Source organism: Prionailurus bengalensis, chromosome C1 (assembly GCF_016509475.1).
Source record: "Prionailurus bengalensis isolate Pbe53 chromosome C1, Fcat_Pben_1.1_paternal_pri, whole genome shotgun sequence".
Classification (NCBI taxonomy): Eukaryota; Metazoa; Chordata; class Mammalia; order Carnivora; family Felidae; genus Prionailurus; species Prionailurus bengalensis.
The window spans coordinates 30,757,543-30,781,606 of NC_057345.1; the positions used below are offsets into that span (position 1 = coordinate 30,757,543).

General features: G+C 50.0%; 2 protein-coding genes across 4 annotated transcripts in view; one reads left to right on the forward strand and one right to left on the reverse strand.

Annotated features, from left to right (window-relative positions):
• Positions 1-737: 737 nt before the first annotated feature.
• PPIE (peptidylprolyl isomerase E) lies at positions 738-17,267 on the forward strand. 2 transcript variants are annotated; one of them, XM_043578696.1, is made up of 10 exons: positions 738-807; positions 1,735-1,833; positions 3,301-3,344; positions 3,794-3,820; positions 4,969-5,050; positions 5,580-5,680; positions 8,242-8,365; positions 12,733-12,918; positions 13,866-14,008; positions 14,190-17,267. In XM_043578696.1, the coding sequence occupies exons 1-10, from the start codon at positions 777-779 to the stop codon at positions 14,256-14,258; spliced, it is 906 nt and encodes a 301-aa protein (XP_043434631.1). In that variant the 5' UTR covers positions 738-776; the 3' UTR covers positions 14,259-17,267. The 2 variants fall into 2 exon arrangements, with proteins under 2 accessions (XP_043434631.1, XP_043434633.1); XM_043578698.1 differs by having other exon boundaries at positions 750-799.
• Positions 17,268-20,328: 3,061 nt separating this feature from the next.
• Positions 20,329-24,064, reverse strand: part of BMP8B (bone morphogenetic protein 8b) — a 28,749-nt gene continuing 25,013 nt past the window's right edge. The window contains exons 6-7 of one of the 2 annotated variants that reach the window (XM_043578695.1): positions 23,834-23,944; positions 20,329-20,559 (exon numbers count right to left, since the gene is read on the reverse strand). In XM_043578695.1, the coding sequence (XP_043434630.1) occupies positions 20,410-20,559; positions 23,834-23,944 (261 nt within the window). In that variant the 3' untranslated portion in view covers positions 20,329-20,409. Of the gene's footprint in view, positions 20,560-22,129; positions 23,945-24,064 lie in introns of those variants that run through there. The other variant, XM_043578694.1, reaches the window with a different exon arrangement.

Sequence of the window (24,064 nt, forward strand, 5' to 3'; positions counted from 1 at the left end):
CTGGAGGATGGAGTGGAGGTAAAAAGCCACCAACTCTGGGGCACCTGGGTGGCTCAATCGGTTAAGCAGTGGGCTTCGGCTCAGGTCATGATCTCACCGTTAGTGAGTTCCAGCCCTGAGAGCCCCCCGCCCCCAACTGTGGACTCTGTGCTCGTGGCAGGGAGCCTGCTTGGGATTCTCTCTCTCTCTCTCTCTCTCTCTCTCAATAAATAAATAAACAAATAAATAAATATTAAACAAAGATTTAAAAAATTTTTTTTAATGTTTTATTATTTATTTTTGAGACAGAGACAGAGCATGAACGGGGGAGGGTCAGAGAGAGAGGGAGACACAGAATCTGAAGCAGTCTCCAGGCTCTGAGCTGTCAGCACAGAGCCCGACGCGGGGCTCGAACTCACAGACCATGAGATCATGACCTGAGCCGAAGTCGGACGCTCAACCGACTGAGCCGCCCAGGCGCCCCCAAACAAAGATTTTTTAAAAGTGGGTTTCTCTCGTGTCTGTAGCAGGTTGTCCAAGGGCACGCAGGCGAGGGTGGCCCATCGTTTACTGGCGGTTTTTTATTCGCGGAGCCGGAAGATTCCGCCGAGCTCGGTTTGCCCCAGTACCGAACACCTACCGCGCCGGGGCGCTGCAGCTCACTCACGGCAGGGCACCTCCCACCGCCCCGGCGAGGTCTGTGAGCGCCTAGAGGCGGGGGCGGGCCCTGGGGGGCGGGGCCTTGCGGAAGGGGGCGGGCTGAACTCCGGCTTCCGGTGGGTGCGTGCGGGAGCAAGATGGCCACCACCAAGCGTGTGCTGTACGTGGGTGAGCAGGCCCGGAGTTAGGTGGAATCGGGGCGAACCCGCAGGGAGTGGGTCCTGGCGTAGGGCAGGACGCATCTACGAACGCGGAGGGCAGCGAGCAGCTGTCTAGGCGGGATCTATGGCGGTACTGCTTTGCTTCAGGGAGTTAGCCCGAGACGTAACAGTCTTTCCCGCTCCCTTCCGGGACGGCTGAGCTCTAACAGGAACCCCTTCACCCACTGGACCCGGAGGATTGGTAGAGGGATATTATGGGGCTCCAGATCCTCGCGCTCATTCATTTTATAGACACTCACTGCAGCTCTGGCTCAGTCCGGCCCCTGCCCTAAAGGAAGGGGTTCCCTGACTAACCGGTAGCAGTGAGAATAACCTCAGTAGCAAAGTTTGATGAGCGCTTTGTAGCCCAAGTAGGGGCAGTTGTGTTTACCGAAAGGGAGCAGCAAGAGCAAAACCCCGAAGATGTGAAAGAGACTTATACGTGGGACAAAGGGGTCATCTTGGGAGAAACCCAGGGAATTGAGGAAGCAAAGGGAAAGTTGGCGGGGCTCAGGTTATCAAGAGCCTTTTGTGTACGCTGCTAAGGAGTTTGTATTTTATCCTGAGGACAGTGGGAAATCTTTGAAGGAGTTTAAGCAGAGAAGTTATGGGTTAAAATCTGCATGATCCCAGGATTGCTCCAGTTGGCTGTGTGGAGGAGAGGGAGGGCAGTTAAGAAGCTATTGCAGTAATCCTGGCGCTAAGATGGGCGTCTGTGAGAAGGGTAAAGAGGTGTGTTTCCTTAAGGATGGATGAGGGAGCAAATGAGAAGGGTGGTACCCAAAGGACTGGATGGAACAACCCCTCACCTTGGCTGTCGCATGCTAACTGGGCTGCAGGGACTTCTCAAGAGAATGGAAGACAGTGGTTCAGAAGGCACTTGGCTTCTTTGCAGGTGGGCTGGCAGAGGAAGTGGACGACAAAGTTCTTCATGCTGCTTTTATCCCATTTGGAGACATCACAGATATTCAGATTCCCCTGGATTATGAAACGGGTGAGTCCTTTTCATGTCTTTCATGTTCAGAATACTAAGAGGAAAAAATTCTAAATATGGTTGATATGTAGAAAAGTTCAAGAGGGTGCCTCAGTAGGGCAGCATGAGAGTGATCTTGGTTGTAAGCTGTAACATAACTTGCAGAGTCCCATCTGTTGAGTGTGAGATAACAAAATTTTCAATAGCCCAGTAGGAAGATAGATTTGGAGCTACAGGGAGATCAGACTTCTTGCAAACTACCTGCTGGACCTCTGCTCCTTTCTTGGCAGCTGTACTGTTAATCAGGGCACCAGGGAAGCTCAGCCCCAACTGAGGGACTTTGGCCCCTGCTTACCTGGGGGAGTTTTCCTTCAATTGCTATCACAGGTACAGTGCAGTTTTTCTACTTTCCCTTTTTGTCTTTTTTAAGATTGGAGTTTTAGGCCTAGATCAGTCATCGACCCTGCACCATTATTAGCAAGGTCTTTAAACACTCTGGGTCTGGGATCTTTATCTGTAAAAATCAATATGGGCATACTTTGGAGATATTGCAGGTTTGGTTCCAGACCACTACAATCAAACCAGTATCGCAATAAGATGCGTCAAGTTAATTTTTTGCTTTTCCATATAAAAGTTACATTAATCTATACTATAGTTATTAAGTGTGCAATAACATGTCTAAAAAAGCAATGTACCACCTTAATTAAAACATACTTTATTGCTGAAAAATGCTAGCCATCACATGAACTTTCAGAGAGTTGTAATCACTAATCACAGATCACTATAACAAATATAATAATGACAAAAAAGCTTGAAATACTGTGAGAATTACCAAAATGCGACACAGACACAAAATGAGCAAATACTGTTGGGAAACTGGTGCTGACAGAATTGCTTGGTGCAGGGTTCCCTTCTCAGTTTGTAAAAGATTGTGTCTATGAGACACAACAAAGCAAAGTGTAATAAAACCAGGTATACCTGTAAGGTTATAGTGGTTCTCTAAAGTTAGTTGGTTTAATTAAGTTAGCACTGTTGTGCTTGGCCTTTTAAGTTAGGTCAACATTTTTCTGAGGGTAAAGAGTGAGCATGCTAATCCAGGTTTTAAGATTCATGCTTTATGCACAGTTGATGCTCAAAATGTGTATTTGGGACCAATAATTGATAAGTTAAGTAACTTAATTTTTCTACTTGCCTTGTATGCAGAGGTTAAGGCTTTAATTTGGCTTTGGTAAGAATTGAATGCCTTAAAGATTAAAAGTACAGTTCATTCTTTAGCCATGTTTTCTAAAAGACAGAGTTCAATATTACTGGAAATATTGTTCAAACCGGGAAGAATCAAAGAAGGAGATTCTTTCTTACAAAATAGTGATTGGGTAGAATTTCCAATGTCGGGATATGGCATGTGATTGACTTCCCTGTCCTTGTGACCATATTAGCCCCCAGTGCTAATTACTTGTTTTTGTTTTCCCTTTTTTTTTTTCCTTTCAGAAAAGCACCGAGGATTTGCTTTTGTTGAATTTGAGTTGGCAGAGGTGAGAAAATTCTGTGTTACTTCTGTTTATTAGTCTTTGTTTTATGTTAATGTTGTTACTGGTTACAAAGGGAACCAGTCTCCATTTGGTTAGGTGTCTAGGCCTCTTGCTGAGGCTTCCATAGAGACATGAAGTGCTGCTTAATGGAAAGCTTCCCATCCGTTAATAACATTTAGAGAGTTAACAACACAGACCTGCCCTTCTTGCTCTGCACAGCTCCTGCAGCCCTGCTCACTGAGCATTCCTGCCTGGCCACACTGGTGATCATTTCTTAGGTCTTCCTCTAGATGGCAAATTGCTGAAGTGCTCTTTGTTAGACACACATACAACCAAGGCAGGAGGTATAAGATGTGACTTTTTGCTATTTTGTTTTAATTTTGTTTTTCTGCTGCCAAGTATGCGTTTAGACACCATAGAAGTTAAACTTGTACCTTGTCTTTTCTCGGCAGGATGCCGCGGCAGCTATTGACAACATGGTATGGCTGAGAATCTTCATTCCTAACTGAAGTTGCTTTTTGGTGGTACAGAGAGTCCTTATGCCTAGATTGGTTTGCCTAACCTCCAAAGTTACAGGGTTGCACGGGGAAGTAAAAATTGTCATCGTGTGCAAATATTCGCTGTGAACTGATCACTTGTAAGATTGGTCCTTACTCAAACGGCCTTCCCCATTTACCAGTGATATAAATTCTAATCATCCCTATTGGCCAGTCTCTCACTGACTGCCCCATGTCTAGGATAATCGCAAACACTATGTAAGTTGGTTGCACGGTGAAATCACACGTTTTGCAAGAGAGGCAGAATTTCATGAAACATCGGACCAGTGACAAGTAAGAAGAGAAGTTCAGTAAGGGTAATGGCAGGGTGTGTTACTGCTGTGGAAGATTTGAATACCCTGGAGAAGACTTTGGGAATAATGATGAATCTCTAGAGTATTTGTGGCGTCTTTGTGATTTTCATATCAGATGTGACGTGCAATAATGTCATATACTGTTGACAGAATTTTGTTGGAAAACCACTGCAAACTCATCAGCACCTGTTACGTCTTTGCTCTACAAATTAGTACATAGTTAAACCTGAAATTTATAAGAAATTTATTTCCCTTACTTTTAGTTTCACCACAACAAAGTCCTGGTCCTTTTTTTTTTTTTTTTTTTTACCCCCCTTCTCTTTTTACTCTGAATTTGTCTTCACTGCTCTAAATGGATTTATGATAAGTGACCTTTCCCAGTACTAGTTATCTTTGGATGATAAAGTTCTCCTTTACTCCTGTTCTGATACCCATTCACAGAACATATTCCTTAGCCCTCAGAGATCATTTCTCACCATTTCAAAGCAGATCTTGACTTTTGAAGGTGAACCCAAGTACCTGGAAACTGCAATTACCCGTGTAATTCCAGAGCATTCTGGAGTTACTTTCAGGAGCACCCCCGGGGTGGGGGGGGGGGGTGGGAATTGCAGCCCCTGGGCTGCTGTGTGGTAGGCACACAGCTTGTTGTTAGCGGTCAGGGATTCAGGGAGAATAAAGCATGAGCATGTCTCAGATGTATTAGAAGCAAATGCAAAGCTGTCTGACTCTCTTTTAACCTGACAAGAGTTTAAGCAGCTGGATTTTCGATCTTTTCAGAATGAATCTGAGCTCTTTGGACGGACAATTCGTGTCAATTTGGCAAAACCAATGAGGATCAAGGAAGGCTCTTCCAGACCAGGTGAGCGGGGACAACCACAGGTTCCACATCACATCCTCCAGTGTAGCCTTAGTCACATTTTTATTCCTGTTTGCTTGGAAGTAGGCACTGAGTGCCGCTCCAGATGGATAGTAGAGGATGGTTCACGTTGGCAAAGGGCATGCGCCGCCTTTGTGGGGAATGAAAAGAGTTTGAGCTTCTCAGAGTGATTGTCTGTATTATAAGAGAAACCCTGCCCGATCTCTTCTCTTCCCCAGTTTCTTGGCACTTCGCTCATCAAGGCTGGAACTGGCAAGGCTGTGCCTTCACCCTTGATGGTTTTTTTTTACTTAATTCTTGATGTCGTTTTTTTTTTACTTAGCTTCGTACGAGCTGGACTTCAGGGCGGACATTCCCGTTGGGAACTTTCCTTACCCTTGGGAGTTCCTCAGCAGAAGTGTCTGGCTCCGAGGGCCATGGAGTATGTTCCACTTTGCCGACCAAAACAGCTAGTGAGCAGCTGGCCGTTAGCTTGAATTTCTTAGCATTTGTTCGATTCTTCTCCTTTCAGTGTGGTCAGATGATGACTGGTTGAAGAAGTTCTCTGGGAAGACTCTCGAAGAGAATAAAGAGGAAGAAGGGTCAGAGCCTCCCAAAGTGGAGACCCAGGAGGTGAGAGCGAAGGCGTGCGCTTCTATAGAAAACTTTTTTTTTTTAAGTTTTTATGGAAATTTGCAAATATATACACAAAAGCAGAGAGAATGAAAAGCAGACTCTTAGTGTTGTGATGAAGGTGGTATTGAGTGAGTGAGTGAGAGGCTCTAGTTCTTTTAGCCTTGTGCCCTGTGTCATAATGAGCTGCTCTGGTCTGCCTAGTCCCGTGTTGGGATTGTCTACTGACGAGGAGGAAGCCTGAGGTGAGGAAAGTGAACGAGTGGTCCTCTTCACCCCTCCTGCCCAGTCCCTCCTTCACTGAAGTGCTTTATAGAGGCTCACTGTCTCCCTGTTGCTGCCCTGATTCAGAGGAGGCAGGCCAGAGTGGTGCCACCTTCCCTCAGTCTGTTCACAGGTTCGAGGCTCTCCCTTCCCAGGAGGAGCCTGCCAGCACTCCCTCCTGACTCTGAGCATCCCTCCCTGGCTGGCTCCCCGGGCTTCCCCTTTCTTCCTTGTGACTGTTGTTCTCTGGATTTCATTCTTGGCTCATGGTGTCTGTCTCCCTCTCTCCATCTCCCCTCCTCTCCTTGGTTGAAATTTTTTGTTTTTAATGTTTATTTTTTGAAAGAGAGAGAGAGAGAGACAGAGCACAAGCGGGGGAGGAGCAGAGAGAGGGGGAGACACAGAATCCGAAGCAGGCTCCAGGCTCTCAGCTGTCAACGCAAAGCCCAACGCAGGGCTCGAACTCATAGATCACGAGATCATGACCTGAGCTAAAGTCAGACGCTTAACTGACTGAGCCCCCCAGGCACCCCAGCAGTCACTGATTTTTTTTGCAGCCTCTCCCATGCTGTTACCTTTCCTGGCCTCTGTTTCTAGTGTCCAGCTTTCAGATCTTTCGGCTGTAAGTCTCACAGGCAGCTTAGAGTTGCCCAGCACGAGTGCCCTCCTCTCTCTAATCTTGCTCTCCATCTTGTCAATTTGCCACCATCCAGCCACACACACCGACCCAAGCCAGAAATTTGGTTGCAAAGCAGAACACACATGGCCTTCACAGTCCAAGGAGTAACCTTAGACCCCCCTCTTTAGAACGGCCAGCACATCATCAAATGCTGCCAAGTGTTCTCAGACTTTCCTGAGTCCCCCTCCTTGGTTTGTCCCATTGCCCCAGTTAGCCTCTCCTTGTGCAGATAATTGCAGAAGCTCCCTAACTAGTCTTCTGGCTGCTGACCTCTCTCTAGTCCTTCATTGAGACAGACGGAATGACCTGTTTAAAGCACAGACTGAGTCGGAATCTGTGACTCCCTCTCTGCCGCTCCCCCGCTCATGCTCTGCCTCTCAAGAAATAAATAAACATTAAAAAAAAATTATAAAAAATCAATAAATAAAGCACAGACTGAGCCCCTGATTCCTGCTAAGAATTCTTTAGTGGCTCCCATTGCCTGTCCCGAGGAAGAAAGTTGGGGTGTGCTCCCCAGTTCCTGTCCTCCCACCTCACCATCTGTCTCCCTTCCACTCTCCCGCTCCGGTCCCCACTTCAAGCTCAGGAAAACCAGTCTCTGTTTCGCTGTACGTCTTTGCTTTTGTGCAGGCTACTCCGGTGTTTCTTGCCTGTCCCTTTCTAGGCAGTAATTCTGTGAGTGTAGGGGCCTTGTATTAAGTATCTTATTAATTAAAAAGTGAGGTGGGTGAATGTGGTTAAGAGCGTGGGATCGGGGGTGGGGTGGGGTGGGATGATTTAGGCCTGAATTCCGGCTTCACCATTTAACCACTTCTCTGACCTTGGGCAAGTTACTGAACTTCATTGTACCTCAGTTTCCCCACCTCTAAAATGGGGATAAATAGCAGTACTGATTGATCTTTAGGGTGGTTGTAAAGACTTGATGAGCTAGTATATGTATCCTTCAGAGAATAGTACCCCGTACTTGGCAAGTGCTGTGTGAACGTTTGCCGCTGTTGTTGCTAGTGGCAAGTAATAGTAATAGTATCCTCAGTGCCAGCGGGCGACCTCAGCGCACTGCTTGACTTTTCTCTTTGGAACACATGTGACCCCAGCAAATGTCTCCTTATCCTCTTCTTAGCCTTGTCTCCTTGGAGTGTAAATCAAGGCCCCTGCCTCCCCCATTGTCTTCTGAGCACACCAGAGGGCTGCCCTCCCGGCTTCCGTTGTAGCCAGCCTGTGGGTGCACAGGACTGAGCATAGAAGGGAGGAGGTGGCGTCTTATTTAATTGGAGTGAGGTGGGTTTGAACGTGTTGAGAGCTACCTTCTGTGGGCCAAAAAAGTGTTCTGTGACCACAGGGCAGGGTGAAGCGAGCTGGCGTGTCTGAGGGTAAGTGTGATAAGGTAATGAGCCTGCGGGGTGGGGCTCAGGTTAGCTGGTGCTGAGGTGTCCTGTCACTGGGTGTCCGGCCGGGGGCTGCGGCTGTGGCCTTCCCTTTCACGGCCCAGGGCCTTCCCTGCCAGCATCTTGCTGCAGCCCGCTCGCAGCTGTTGGGTTCTTGGTGCATATTCAGAATACTTGCTCTCCTACTTGGGGGTTAGAGTTCTCCCCAACTTAATGATTTCTCCTGCACCCAGGGAGAGCCTGCTGCGAAAAAGGCCCGATCAAATCCTCAGGTGTACATGGACATCAAGATTGGGAACAAGCCAGCCGGTCGCATCCAGATGCTCCTGCGTTCAGACGTTGTCCCCATGACGGCAGGTGAGTGGGACTTCGGGCAGGATGCCAGTGGCTGAGCAGTGGCCTTCCCAAGGTCCTCACTGCCACAGTTCCTGTGCCCTTGACACTGTCTCTGACCTGAGTTGACTTGAGGCATCTCAGATCCTCGGATCTAGGAACAAAAGAGTCGAAGCAAGCACTTTTGAAGCTTTATAGGTGCTGGTTTACTATTTTTTAACAATAATTGTTTTGTTTTGTTTTATTTTGTTTTTAACACAAGTAAACATGTATCCATGCTCAAAACAAAACAAAAAACAAGTACCATACACACATACTGCAACAATACTGAAGTCAGTAAGTTGAAAACTTAAATCTTTTTCCCTCTCTCCACATCCAGTTTTACTCTCCAGAACTAACTACTGTTAACGAACAGTTTCTTGAGTTTCTCGTGTAAATATTGACTTCTATTTATTCTTTTTTTATATCTAGTTTCATTATGTAGGCGTCAGTTTCACAAAGTTTGTCATGAAAAACCTCACTCCCCTGGTACTGTGCCCCTGCCCTGGGCACCTCCCCCCCCCCCCCAACATCTGCTGCTCCCCAGAGGCAGCCAGTTTCAACTCTTAGCTGGTTCTTTTGGTTTTTGTATTAGTAAATGAGAGATTTTTTTTTTTTTAATGTTTTTATTTATTTTTGAGACAGAGAAAGACAGCGTGAGCAGGGGAGGGGCAGAGAGGAGAGGGAGACACAGAATCTGAAGCAGGCTCCAGGCTCTGAGATGTCCGCACAGAGCCCGACGCAGGGCTTGAACTCACGGACTGGAGATCATGACCTGAGCCGAAGTCGGACGCTTACCCGGCTGAGCTACCCAGGTGCCCCAGTAGATGAGAGATTTATATTTCTGCTCCCTGGTTTTTTCATTTTAGACATCTGTTGGCTCTTCCACTTCAGGAGATAAGGAATCAGCTTTTTAAATCCCTTTCCCTGCCCCGTTATCTTCCTGACATATCTAGTTGCCATAAGCTTGGTTAAGTTGGAGGTTATTTTTTTTTCAACGTTTTTTATTTATTTTTGGGACAGAGAGAGACAGAGCATGAACGGGGGAGGGGCAGAGAGAGAGGGAGACACAGAATCGGAAACAGGCTCCAGGCTCTGAGCCATCAGCCCAGAGCCCGACGCGGGGCTCGAACTCACGGACCGCGAGATTGTGACCTGGCTGAAGTCGGACGCTTAACCGACTGCGCCACCCAGGCGCCCCTAGTTGGAGGTTATTTTAACTATTTAACATCATACTATAGTAATTGCCATTCACACACAGCATTTTGTTTTCCTGGGATCTGTAATTGTCTTGTTTTCATGCAAGCTCAGTCTATGCATTTATTCCTGATGCTCTCCCAAATTCTGCTGCCTGCGTAAATCTCTCATGTTCACACACACCAGATATTCTGTCGGTTTCCCTCTCCTGTAGAAGTCCTCCTTAGAGCCTTCTAACTCTCTTTAGCCTGGACCATTGCTTTCCCAGCCTGCTGCACAGCTAGTGTCACGGGGTCTCCTGTGTTCTCTGCTGTCTTCTTTTTTGGTGTATTCCCTCATTTTAGTAGAAGACATGCTTCTGTAGCATCTGCAGGAAAGAGCTTGGGAGGTAAGTTTTTTGAGACTGAAATCTAAACATAAGTACCTTCTCACTTGACTGATAGGGTACAGAATTCTAGAGGAGTCTAAGGTCATTCTGATTCTTGGTCCTTTATATAAAGCCCCTTCTTTCTCTCTAGTGCTGAGCTTTCCAATACAGTAGCCACTAGGCACATGTCACTGTTTAAATTAAATAAGATTAAAATTAATTTCCTCAGTTACACTAGTCAAGTGCTTTTCTTTTCCCTTTCTTTTTTTTAATATTTGTTTTAATATTTGTTAATTTTTTTTAAATATTTGTTAATATTTTTTTAATATTTGTTTATTTCTGAGAGAGAGGGAGACAGTGTCAGCTGAGGAGGTGGGCAGAGAGAGAGGGAGACACAGAATCAGAAGCAGGCTCCAGGCTGTCAGCACAGAGCCTGACGCAGGGCTTGAACCCACAAACCGTGAGATCTGAGCTGAAGTCGGACGCTTAACCAACTGAGCCACCCAGGTGCCCTCCAAGTGCTTTTTTTTTTTTTTAATTGTTTTTTTAATGTTTATTTGTTTTTGAGAAAGAGAGAGTATGAGCGAGGGAGGAGCAGAGAGAGTGGAGACACAGAATCCAAAGCAGGCTCCAGGTTCTGAGCTTTCAGCACAGAGCCCAACACGGGGCTCGAACTCATAAAACGAGAGATCATGACCTGAGCCAAAGTCAGATGCTTAACCGACTGAGCCACCCGAGTGCCCCTACACTAGCCAAGTGCTTAAGAGCTGTTAGATAGCCCTGGCCTAGAGGCCCTTAGGGTGTCTGTGCTGTGTTCTAAAACCATGTGCCTTTGGATAGATCTTACATCCATCATGCTAGATGTTCAGTGGGGGACCTACTATATTAGTTTTCTATTGCTTTTGTCACTGATTACCACAAACTTCGTGGCTTTCAGCAACACAAATTTATTATCTCCCATCTGGAGGCCAGGTCACTCCCTTACTGGAAGCCCTACAGGAGTATGTTTCCAGGGGCATTCAGGTCAGCAGAATTCAGTTTCCTGCATGTGTAGGACTGAGGTATCCCATCCTTGCTGCTGTCAACTGAAAGCTATTCCCAGTTTCTGAAAGCTCGCCACTTCCCTTCCTCCATCTTCAGAGCCAACAGTGGTGATCCAGTCCCTCTCACATTTTGAATCTCTTAGCCAGGAAAGGTTCCCCTGTTACAGGTTCATGATTCTGTTAGGCCCCTCTGGATAATTGGGGCTGCTTTCCCCACTCGAAGTCCATCCATAACCCTAATCACATCTGCAAAGGCTCTGTTGCTATATCACGTTCTCAGGTTCCAGGGACTGGTATGGATGTCTTTAGAGAGATGTTTCTCCTGTGTACCACACCCACAGGACAGTGTTTTATCCTCTGGTTGGGGAAATTTCTTTCAATTACTTCTTCACTTTTGTCCCCTCTGATTTCTCTCTTCTCTCCTTCAGGAACCTTCCTAAGTGTCTTTTTTTTTTTTTTTTTTTTTTTTTTTAATGGCGTTCTGTGCTTATTTCACAGAGGTGATAATTCATCTTTCTGGGGATATTACTAAAGTTTTGTCTTCCTGTGGCTTATGTTTCAAGTCCCTTTTTCCTGAGTTGTTATGTGTTGCTTTCTTTTTGGTCTGTTTTGGTCTTTGCTTTTCACGTTAGATGCCTTCCTCATCTTTAAGAATGGGGCCCTAACAATCTGCCTGGAAACTTCCTAGGCATCAGTAAGGCATGCCGGCTGAGGCTTTCCACCTGTGGGATGAGTCGGTTGGGGTCTTTCTCTGTCAGACCCTGGATGTTTGTTCCCTGACTTCTGTTCTCTTTGACAGCACAGAGTCCTCTGAGAAGAGTCTAGTCTCCTGCTAGAGGCTCTTACATCCAGCTGTTTGCCATCTTGGTCGGGAGAGACGGGGGCAGTATGTAAACTTTCACTTAATCTCCATTTGTCATTACAGTACCTCTGCTCTCGGCTACATGTAGTATAGCCAGTCCAGAGACCCTCTGCCTTAACCTACCAGAGAGAGTAGACCTCCAGCCAGCTACTGGGGAGGAAGTGGTTAGCTACTTTCTTAAACAGGCTTTCAGCCAGCTTTCCTGTTTTCAGAACCACCTTTACCCTGTACCTGAGCTTTTGGCATTTCTGCAACATAAAGCGAGTTGCTTCTTGGCTCTTCTGACTTAAGATCCAGCTTTCCTTTTTTTTTTTTTTTTTTTTTTTTTTTCCTTTTTTTTGAATGTTTCAAATTCTTATTTAAATTCTAGTTAATTAACATATAATATTAGTTTCAGGAGAACTTAGGGATTCATCGCTTAGGGTTTGCCTCACTCTTTTTTTTCCCCTTCCCCTGTGTTCATCTGTTTTGTTTCTTTTTCTTTTTTTTTTTTTTTTTTTTGAGAGAGAGAACGTGCAAGCAGGGGAGAGGGGCAGACAGAGAGAAGACAGAGAATCTTAAGCAGGCCCCATGCTCAGCATCATGGTTTTCCCAATGCCGCCCACCAGCTCCTGACCCCGCATTCCAATCCTGAGACAGGAGAAGGTGGCGCGGAGCTCCCCGGCCACCATGCCCACTGCACAGCCCATCACAAAGCACATCTTCATGTGGTCAAAGCAGCTCAGCTGGGACTGTCTATAGGGCTCTATGGCCACCTGCATTTCATTCTTGGCTTCGGTCACTCACTTCTGCGTCTCACGTGGAATGCAAGGCGAGGTGTGCCCAAAGCCTGAGGAACTGCTCTAGTTTTTAACCTCAGCATCCTTTCCTTTCTCCCCACCAGAGAATTTCCGATGCCTGTGCACCCATGAGAAGGGCTTTGGCTTTAAGGGAAGTAGCTTTCACCGCATCATCCCCCAGTTCATGTGCCAGGGCGGTGATTTCACGAACCACAATGGCACTGGGGGCAAGTCCATCTACGGGAAGAAATTCGATGATGAGAACTTTATCCTCAAACACACGGGACCAGGTGGGACCCGATCGGGGCGTGGTGGCGTGTGGGGCCAGGCCAGTGGCTTTGTGGATGGAGCAGCGGGCTGTGGTTCGGGCGGAGGGCTCAGGTCTGCAGGCGAACTGGTCGATGATCCAGCACCTGCATGTGGCCTGGCTGGTGTCAGGGAAGCGGCTTCCATTCATACACTGCCCATCCTCCCTGGGGTCTGCCATGTGAGCTCTCTTAGTCCCTGAGCCTGGCTGCCCCGTCTCTGTTAGGTGTTCCTCTCTCTCTTAGTGGTTGGTCCTCCAGCAACTGGAGAAAAACTACTATACTGAATGGTCATCTTGAAACTTACGACCACACTTCCTCAGGGGTCCTTGGCAGCATTACTAGAGGCCCCTAGTTACTAATGCTCAGTCCCAGTCAGAGGTGACGGTTCCTCCCTTCGCTCCCGAAACCTCCATGTCACCCTCCAAGCATGACCTCCTGCGTCTCCTGACACGGGCCCGCTCTGCCTTCCCTCAGGGCAGGGCACGAGCTGTGGTCCAGACCCCATCCTTGCTCCCCTACCTGGGAACCTGGCTTCTGTGGTTGTCCCTCTGCTGCCTTGTGTAACCCACACCCTCTGCCCCGCTGGATCAGCCCATCTGTGTAAAAGCATATGGTATCTGTGTTTTAAAAAACTCTTTTGACTTGTGTCCCTGTTAGCTATCTTCCATGCCTCTCAATCCCCTTGAGTAAAACTTCTTGAAAAAGTTGTGTAGACCTCTGCCTTTTGTTCTCTCTCTGCCCCTTCAGCCAGACTTCTAGCCCCACCTTTACTGAAACCACCCTTCCCATGATGCCAAGAGCATCCATCTTGCCAGTAGCCAGCTCGTGCCACCTCCCGGCAGCATTTACACTGCGCCATCTACAGACATCTCTCCGACGGCCAGGAGCCAGGGGAGAAGGAGCTCACGTGCTTGTTCTCTCTCCCTCAGGCCTGCTCTCCATGGCCAACTCCGGCCCAAACACCAACGGCTCCCAGTTCTTCCTGACGTGTGACAAGACGGATTGGCTGGATGGCAAGCACGTGGTGTTCGGGGAGGTCACAGAAGGCCTGGATGTCTTGCGGCAGATTGAGGTGGGTGGCTTCCCCGGGCCCTGGGTGCATAGCCCTGCGGGAGAGCTGGAGAGGGGCCACGGCTGCTCCCAGGGAGGGCTGCTTCTGCTCAGGCAGGGGTGGGCAGATGGGGAGGGTATCCCTAAGCCAGTCCTTACTCTCCACCCTCCCGTGTTTCTCCCCCTTTTCTGTCCCCACAAAGGCCCAGGGCAGCAAGGATGGGAAGCCAAAGCAGAAGGTAATCATTGCCGACTGTGGGGAGTACGTGTGAGTCCACAAAGTCTCGGCACTGCCCCTGCATATCCAGGAGCTGTCAGCCTGGGAACCAGCACCTGAGGGTGTCTGTCCCCTTTGTGGCAAGCAGGGGTTTGTGTCGTGGCCCTTCTTGGACTCAGCTCGGAGCAACTCTTCTGCAGGTACGGCCTGGGCTCCCTCTGGCTCTTTCCCAGGCGTGGCCGTGGGCCTGGGAGCCAGCATAGGGGCCGCCTTCCCCACTGTGGACAGGCTGTGCGTGGTCTTTTCCGGCCTTTGCTGCCACGGCTTCTCCTTGGCCCACCAGTGTGGCTCCTGGACGTTTCTTCTAGTAAAATAAATCCTAGTTCCTGAACTGCCGAGTGCAGCTAGTTCCTAGCAGTTGTCAGAGATTATGTCTGTGGCTAAGCTGTCCTGCTGAATTAGGCTGGCAAAGGGATGGGGTATAGCTTTTCTCTACTCCCTTGGATAGTTCCCTGAGATGCCAAGTAATAGATCCTCAAGCCAGGTTCCCTTGTCTGATCATTGTCAGGACGGTGGAAATCAAAGACAGTGGAGAAATTTGTCTTCTGCTGCCTGTGCTCCTAAACTCATGCTGGCTAGTCTTGTAGGCAGCAAGCGTAGTTACAACTCTCAGCGATTCATGTGTTTATTTCTTCATATTCACTCTACAGATATTAACTAAGCTCTGTGCCCAGCGTAGGGCTTGAACTCACAACCCAGAGGTCAGGAGCCACATGCTGTACTGACTGAGCCAGCCAGGTGCTCCCATTCTACAGAATTTTTCACACAATATTTTATAACTCAAAATGCCTTCTCTGTGCCACGTACTATGCTTATTTGTCCGGAGACAAGCTGTCACCCAGCTACCTGGGTCTAACCAACCTGCTGCCTTTTTTGTGAATAAAGTTATTGGAACACAGCCACATCCATCTGTTTACATATTCTCTATGGCTGCTTCCTTATCACAGTGACAGAGCTGAGTAGTTGGTGACAGATACTATATGGTCCCCATGTTAAAGCTCTCCAGAGAAACAGAACCAATAGGATGTTTGTGGACATGTGTATATATAGAGAGAGAGATTTATTTTAAGGACTTGGCTCCGTGATCGTGGAGCTTGCAAGTCAGAACTCTGCCAGGCAGGCAAGCAGGCTGGGACCCAGGGAAGAGTTGATGTTGCAGGTCAAGTCTGAAGGGCTGTCTAGAGGCAGAATTCTTCCTCCCTCTGGCAAGCTCAGTCTTTTCTCTCTTAAAGGCCTTCGACTGATTGGATGAGGCCCACCCACATTTTGGAGAGTAATGTGCTCTACTTCCAGCCTGTTGCTTTAAATGTTAATCACATCTGAAAAGTACCTTCACAGCAGCATCTGGACTGGTGTTTGACCAAAAACTGGCCGTGGTGGCCCAGCCAGGTTGACACGCAAAACTAACCAACACAGCCTCAAAGCCTAAAATATTTATGACATGAACCTTTGCAGAAAGTTTGCTGATGGCTTAAACAAATGGTCCCACCCCATGCTCAGCTCACAGTCTGGTCCTCCTAATGCAGTCATTGCTTGGAGCTCAAGCTTCTCTCTCCGTGCTCAGCCAGGTGGCTTTCAAGCATCCCTCACCTGCTGAAGGCCTGAGCAGAGATGAGCCCTGTGGCCACTAGGCACCTCTCTGGTTGGGTTGCTAGGACCATTCAGAATCCATGGGGCTGGGCTTTTTGATAAGATCTGGACGAGCCTGGTGCCTCCTGGCCTTGGTGACCCCAGGATAGCTCCTGTGAGGGATGTTGGCTGAGCTCCTACTTGGGGTTTCTGTCTTCCTTGTGGCTAGGATGTACCACATGGTTACCCTTGACCCTACAGAGCTCCCAAAAGAGACCTTCCCTCGAAGCACAGGCCCCCACTCTGAGGGCAAACTATGGCCATCACAGGTCAGCCACCAGGAAAGGATGTGTATAAAAGGGTATAGCACAGCCACCTCCCAAGAGGGGACTAACTCCTATGATGACCTTGTTGCTTTCTCTTGTTCCTTGGTAGCACCCACTGGGTGCCAATGCCCCTCCCAGTGTGCTACGGACCATCTGCAGGTGTTATCCCTGTATCCACAGCAGAACCCTATACAGAGGTAAAGCAAGGCCTGGGTGACATGGCTACAAAGTCCCAGAACATGGTAGAGCAGGATAGGAAGCTCAGCCTGCCTCCCCCTAGTTAAGTGGGGTCCTGGGAGGTTTATTGGGCTCTAGCCTCGGCCTATGGCAGGGGGCCCAAGGCCCTCAGGGAGACACATAGTCCCTATAGTTGGCCTGGACCCTTTGGGGAGACCTAAGGAAACAGGGTTCTTCCCTGCCAGACAGGAGGTGCCCCAGAGCCTGGGGAGCAGTGGCCTGGCTACCTGATCAGCTCCTCACAGCATACTACCAAACCTGTTACTTGGGAAGGCTCTGGTCCTTCGGAAGTGTACCCAAGGGTGTCTGAGGTAGCTTCCTGGTCTGCACGTGCATTGCCTCAGCCCCAGCACCTCAAACAGGGCTGGGTTTTGCCAGTGCACTGACTCCTTCAGGTTGTGGCCCCAGGGTTGGTCCCGTGGCTGCTGGAGTTTCCTCTTTGACAGCACCTCAGCCCTCGGATGTGGCTGGCCGTGATGTCACAGTCCCAAAAGCCTGCAGCAGCACTCCAAGAAGGGATTTGGGACCTACTTTTTAGTTGTGAACACAGTCTTATAGGCTGCGGGTATTAAAAACCAAGAAAGCCATGTTTTCAAAAAATATTAACAGGAAAATTTCTACTACATAATAAAGTGGAAAAAGCATATTTCAAAGCAATTTATATGATATGGTGTGATCCCAATTTTGTAAAAATACCTATCTATAACATGTAAACATCTAAACATGTGTATCCTAAGGAAAAAGCCTAGAAACAAATTCACTAAAATACTGTTTATGAATCATACAACTGTGACAATTTCAGATTTTTTTTTCCAATTTGTCCTCCAAAACTGCATTATTTTTGTAATAAATGAAAAACCTGTTTTTTAAAAGGTGGGTTGAGTGCTTTGTACCTTTAAGCAGGCTGGTGGGATCCCCTTGCCCCTGGGAACATGGGAAAAAGGTCCACAGCCTTGGCCGTAACCAGGCACTTTCCTCAGGCCTTGAAAGCAAGTGGGAACACAAAGTACCCCCTCCAGAGACTGCAGGGTGTAGATTTTCAGGAGAAAGCACAGCTCTGAAATAAGTACACCGTCACCTGCAGAACACGTTCTGGACAAGCACAGAAAGGGCTCAGCAGATCCTTTTGTAAGGTCAGCGGGTACCAGTTGCTAAGTGTTTTTATGGCATTGTCCTAAATGTGTATGTACATACCTGATCTTTCCAATAGCCTTGGAAGGAAAGAACCAATAGCCTATCATACCATAGAAAAGGACCCAAGATTCACATCCATTTGGCTCCAAAATGCTGTACTCTTGCTATGCTGCCTCTGTTCCTTTGGGAATTTTCCAGGACAGGTTACCTCCCCACCTGAGAAAACCATGAACACAGATGTTGTAATAACTTGGCCTCCAGGCCAGCATTGCACTGCCAAAGCCGAGACTGCTCTGCATGTGTCCTCAGCCTTTTCCCACATGCCCTCCCTTCTGGCAACAGTCCTTGATTCCTCGTTGTCAGTGGGCCTGACCAACCACCCATATGTATCCTTCGGGTCCCGTGCAACCAGATAAACCAGCCATGCCCTGAGCAAGAGAAAGGGAAATGGTGGCATTTGTGCTGTGTATCTGCCAGCCTGGGCCACCCCCTACAGCTGCCGTGCTTGGCTCAGCAAATGGATAACTGGAAATCTAACACATGCGATAAATGCATGCAGTATCATGCAATAAACAGGGCATAAAATGCAGGAACTTTGTGTCCATTCACAATGGTTTCACTGCTCAGGGCTTTCTCCATTTGATCTCATTTGCCTGAATGGTAGAAGTTGCTGGAAGTCTGACCCAGGAAGGCAGGCAGAGGCTTCCTGTTTTTCAGTTGTGCATGAAAAAGGAAGATTACAACCTCCAGTCATTCCTGCTGTGCCCAGCCTGACAGGTGAGGTATATATATCCCTGTCTATAAATCTTTGGGTGATTTGATAGACATTCCTGGTGTACCCCTAATTGTGTTGGGCTATTGGCTGGGCACAAAATATGCGAGGGTGAAGTAAAGAATTGTCAAAATAATTGGCTAATTTTAAACTTACATTTGCCTAAAAGGTCATCTTTGATGTTAGGAAGATGGAAGTGTTAGATAAGGACTAGAATGGCAAACAGTTCTATATTTTATACCAGCTCTGATCTGTGACCACCACCTGAGCCCCCAGTTCAAGGTTGTGAGGCAGCATCTGGGCTCAGCTTGAGAAAGGGTTGGCAGACAAGATTTCCAGCCGAAGGCCCTTTGGAGACCAGAAAGCCGAATGCCTTCATGTACACATGGGAAAATGAGACCCAGAGGAGGAAACCATCTACCCGGTCAGCTCTCTTAACATCTAGGCCAGAGTTTAGATCCTTAACTGATGGGGAACTTTCCACCTTGCAGTCTGGACCTGCTATCTCAGGGTCTCTTTCTCTGTACTTGCTCCACAGTCCCTTCCAGGTCCCCATGGAGGGGCTGCTGTCCTGCAGCAGGGCCCCTGGCCTCCACACCTGCTGCCAGGCCTGATGTCCGGGGCCCCTCCTCAGGCTGCAGAGTGATGGCAGAGATGCGCGTCTTTGGGCACAGGGGTGGTTCCGCCTCGTCTGGGCTGTGCCTGTGGGTTGGGCGGGCCCAGGATCTGCTTTTAATGACAGTATTTCAGGGCTCGGGCAGCTGGACTCTGTCTGCTCCAGCAGGTAAATTACAGGCTTAGCAAGTCAGAAATCAAATAAACACTCCAACTGCCTGTGGCGGCTGCTCCAAGGAGAACAGTGGTTTCCGGGAACCTTCACCCAGGTCAGCCTAATTACTGCCTGTCACTCCCGTGGGACAGGGACCTTTTCTTTTGTCCACAGGCCTAGAGAGACAGGACGGCACTCCTGGGCACACAGGGTGATGCAGATTATGGTGACCAGCCTGATTTTGACAACTGGACATAAGCAGGTGCTGAGAAAACCCTGCCCTTGCCCCACACCTGGCCCCAGGCTGCCCAGTGTCCAAGATGCACTGCAGTGGGTGAAATGGATTGCTCCTTATGGCAGAAGATGGCAAACAGTGGAGTTCTAATACCAATCATTTTGAAATTCTATCCAGATTTGGAAGCAAAAAAAATCAAGATTATTGATGTTTGCCATGCCAAAGGGAAAGGGTAGTCGTCATCTGTTCTCAGCATCGTCATCCTGAGCCACCCAATTTCTCTACTATCCTGGGCTCAATAAAAAGAGAACTTTTCCATGGAGCTGAGCTCAGCATGGTGACAGATAGATAGGTGAATGAAACCCCCCCAGTTTTTTGTTTCTACAAAGGCCAAAATCCATGCGCCGCAGCTCTTCCCCGGATAGCAGAGGCAGATCAACGCAGTAAGATCGGGAGAGACAAATGCCATTGGCCTGAGCCCTACGTCATGTGGTTCATTCAGCTCTTGAGTTGGCACACGTGCCTACCTATGGCTAGCAGTTTGATGATTCAGAGCCACAACTACACAGCAATGAGGGCAAGTCCACACTCTTAACAAAAGTGCCCAGAAATACCTGGGAGGGGCAGGCAACCGGAGGTAGACTAGACTGTCTACACACATCCAAGCCCTGTGATGGATAGTAAAGAGCCCGAGGTAGCCATTTTGGGTTCTAGGTGCCCCTCAGTTCACCCCAAATCACCACAAGCCTGGACCAGCAATGGACACGGATAGGTCCTCAGATAGGACTTTTGTGTCAACCCCCAAATGCTGGTCAGCACGTGCTTCTCGGGGAGGAGGCTGGGAAAAAACCTGCTCAGTGACTCAGACCACCAGGCCTGGAGGCCAAAAGATTTTCACAAACCTCAGGCAGGGAAGGGGCAGAGAGGCCTGGAGAAGATCCAGCCCTGGCAGGAAGAAAAAAAGGGCATAGATATGCTGATCTCTGGGGGCCCACCCCTCCATCTCCCCCCCCCCCCCCCCAGGTCGGGCTGGGTCTGAGAGTTTTCTGCATCTGGAGAGGGGCCTGATCCAGGCGGGAGGCTCTGCAGCAGCGGGGCCAGGCCTCAGTGGCAGCCACAGGCCCTGACCACCATGTTGCGGTGCTTGCGCAGGATGACATTGTTGCTGCTGTCATAGTAGAGCACGGAGGTGGCGCTCAGCTTCGTGGGGGCGCAGCACGCCTTGGGGACCGCATCCGGCTTCATCAGGTGCACCTGGCCAGGGGAGGGACAGCAGTCAGGTGTGAGTACCGCGGCCTTCTCCCACGACTCCCAGGTCCCACCGACCCCGGAGTCTCCAGCTGCTCACCCTCCCCGGCTCCATCCTCTGCAGCCCAGGCTGGCGCTAACCTGTAGATGTTCCCCACCCCGCCCCCCTTCACCCCTTCCCCGCACCAGCTGGCTCCCTCCCTCCACATTCACTCCCCTCAGAGGCCACGACCCGCTCACTGGTCTCCAGCACATGGTGTGCCCAGTCCCTCTGCCGCACCACCCCTCTGGGGTCCCCTCCGCTCCTCCCATGTGCTCCTGTAACATCCCTGATCATATCTTGTCCCCATTAGCTGTTTGCCATCTGTCTCCCCTCCCAGCTGTGAGCCAGTGAACGATCACAGAACAGGAGAGACCTAGAATCCTAGGTCCATCCTCATGTTCAGTGCTGTTAACTCCTCAAAGCACTTGCCACCCGATAACTTCTAAGGCAACTACTGTTCTGGGCCGACCAAGACGGAGGGCACGGAGGCCCCGCGTGGTGCCCAGAGTTGCATGGCTCTCAGGCGTGGCGGAACTTGGATGGGGTGTGCTGACCTGCTGCCCTCTGAACAGCCTTACTGCCAGGAGAGAGCCTGCCTGAGGAACGGCCCATTTTCAGCTTCCTAAAAATATTTCTCCCAAGCCCTGGCAGGACAAGCCGCAGTTTACACGGAATTCTGGGTCAGGGCCCCCCACTTGCAGGCCCGAAGGCGGTCCGAGGCTGTGGGGAGGCAGGAGAGAAGAGGACACCTGCTCCATCCCTGTGTCATGCAGCCCAGGGCCCCCCACCCTCTCGGACGCAGCCAAGCAGGACCCGGATGAAGCTGTCTGGTGGGGGAATCTGTCTGGCCCCCACTCCCCTGTGCCCAGCTCTGAGCCAGCCTGCCGGGAGGACACCAGCTGGCTCAGGGCCCAACAGCCTCTCAGGGGCCCAGGGGGAGGCCGAGGCCGCTGTGGGGATGTCCAGCCAGACAGGACCTGGGTGCCACTGCTCCCAACTTCCCCACCTCCAAATGCGGTGGCCCGGCTTGGCCTTCATGGGCCCACGTGAAAAACTAGGCGACACTGCCTGCCTGCCCCAGCCATGGGCTCTGAATGACTGGGAACAGGGGAGGGTCTTGCCCGAGTCGGGGTGCTGGAGAGAAGTTGGGCACTGCGGGGGTATGGCCTTTCTGAGACCTCCCCCACGCCCCAGACGAGAGCTTTGTCAGATGAGTGACAGAAAGAAGGTCTTTTATTCCATCTGGCACCAAACAGGATGACTTGGGGAAGCTAATGTGCCATTCCACCCAGCTCATTTTTGAGCCACCGGGAGACCAAATCCAAGGGTCTGTCACTTACTGGCTGTGCATCTTTGGGTACAAATCGCGCATCTGTGGGCCTCGTTTTCTCCTCTGCCAAATGGGTAGAATGGTACTTTTCTCATTTCCAACACAAATGTATCTAGGACATGTGCCTTGTGCCAGCTCTGCCAGCATGGGGCACAGAAATGTCCCAGACATGGTCCCTGCTTTCACAGACTCAGTGGGGAGGGAAAGGGAGATGGGGAATATTCCAGCAGACAACCAGGACCCACCGGAGCGGCACAACAAAGCAGGCCTTCAGCACTGGGAGCATGAGCGTGGTGACGACCCCTGGCAGGGAAGGGCCACAGACATGAGGCGTGCAAGGGGAGCAGGGGGTGGCTGGGCCCAGGGCAGGGGAGGAGGCCCTGCAAGTGGAGGGCACAGCAGGTGCAAAGGCAGGAAGGTGAGAAACAGCCTATGCAGGGAGATGAGGGCACTAGAACATGTGGGGACACTGGCGAGGTCGGCAGGGTGGCTCACGAGGGGTCCTGCGTCCCAGGCCAAGGGCTCAACCTTCCTCCTGGGAATGGTAGGAAGCGAGACCAAGTTTCTCAACTGAGAACGAGGTGCTAGGTTGTGCTTTAGTGGGATCCCCAGCTGCTGTGTGGAGAAGGGCTAAGAGGATGAGCCTAGAGGGAAATGCTTCCTTCTCTTGCCTTCACGACACCCCAGGTCCCCCATCACTGCCCGGCCTCCCCATGGAGGAGGCCAGTCCTCACCTCCGCTCCTGCATCTGCCGTCTCCCCAGAGAAGCTCACCTGTTCTCAGGACTGGAGGGACGGCCCCATGCCACTCTGACATCCAGAGCTTCAGCCCAGCCCCTCCTCAGACCTGCAGGTCCCGCTTCCCTCCCGGGCCCACCTCTGACCTCACCTTCCCGGCCCCCCATGCCTCCCTGCAGCCCGAGCCCACCCAGCTATCCTGACTTGGGAGCTGCACACCCTTGTGGGCCAGGAGAACCATGTGTGTCTCATCACGACCAAGCTTTTCCCAGGAAAGCAGTCCCTGAGGGCAGCAACTCCCACTTGATGTGAGAAAGGCAGTGTGACCACAGGGTCAAAGCCACTGTCAGTGATGTTTACTCTCACTCAGGGGCATCACTTAATCTCTTACTAGATTAACATAGGGGCAGGGACACCAGGAAGTAGGCTTCTAGGTAAACGTTCTAGAAAGAAATCTCAATCCTATTATCAACAAACTTTTAAAACACTTAGCAATAAACAGCAGCAACAAAGCTCCTCACAGAAACTATTATTCGGCATTTAAAGGTACCCCAGACAGCATCAAAAGCATTTACTACCTGTGGGAGACACAAAGAACTAAGGGACCAGGAAAAAGACAATGGGGAGGTGAACAGAAGGGGGGGGCAAAGCCCAGCCCATCACCCAGGCCACACCTGCAACGCTCTCCTCATACACCGTGCAGCAGGTGGCTGAATGCACATGCCTGTTACCCCACAGGCATCTGTGTGACGGGAGGCCGAGGATACCAGGGGACATGGTGATGTGTGTTTAGAGCACACAGGTACACAGGTGGGATGCACATGTTATGTGTGTGTTGTGGTGTGATGTGTGACCAGAAGCAAGCATGTCTTGTAAATCTGGGTGCCCACATATGTACGTGAATGCCTTACACGTGCATGTGCAGGGCACGGATCTGGGTGGGCACAAGCAGTCAGGGTAAGTCAGGTGTGTGTGGATTCAGATGCCTAGGGGTCTACATGTGAACGTGGCCACATAGGGACCAGTTCCTGTACAGACATGGGAAGTTAACTGCGTGTGCCTACAGTGAAGGGTGGGGAGAGCTCCCTGAGACCCGAGCAGGCGCTTCCATCCACCTGGCTGCACGAGCCCTCTCCCCGTGGGTGGGGACAGGATGGACGCGGTACTGACCAGGGACTGCAGGATGGCGTGGTTGGTGGCGTTCATGCACGAGTCCAGCGGGAAAGAGCACTCCCCCTCACAGTAATAGGCCGAGTAGCCTTGGGGAGCAATGACCCAATCCTGGGGGGGAAAGAGGAGAAAGTGAGTGCCATCCAGGTGCCCCCCCACACTGAGCCCCTGAATCCAGCACACGGCACAAGACGACTCAGGGCTGCCCCTTACCCACCTGCAGCCCCAGCC

Bases quoted from the DNA above. Each gene is read 5' to 3' on its own strand.
- PPIE (XM_043578696.1), top strand. From the start codon at position 777: ATGGCCACCACCAAGCGTGTGCTGTACGTGG. The intron at 1,834-3,300 runs GTGAGTCCTTTT...TTTTCCTTTCAG, and splicing joins TCCCCTGGATTATGAAACGG to AAAAGCACCGAGGATTTGCT. The intron at 3,821-4,968 runs GTATGGCTGAGA...CGATCTTTTCAG, and splicing joins CGGCAGCTATTGACAACATG to AATGAATCTGAGCTCTTTGG.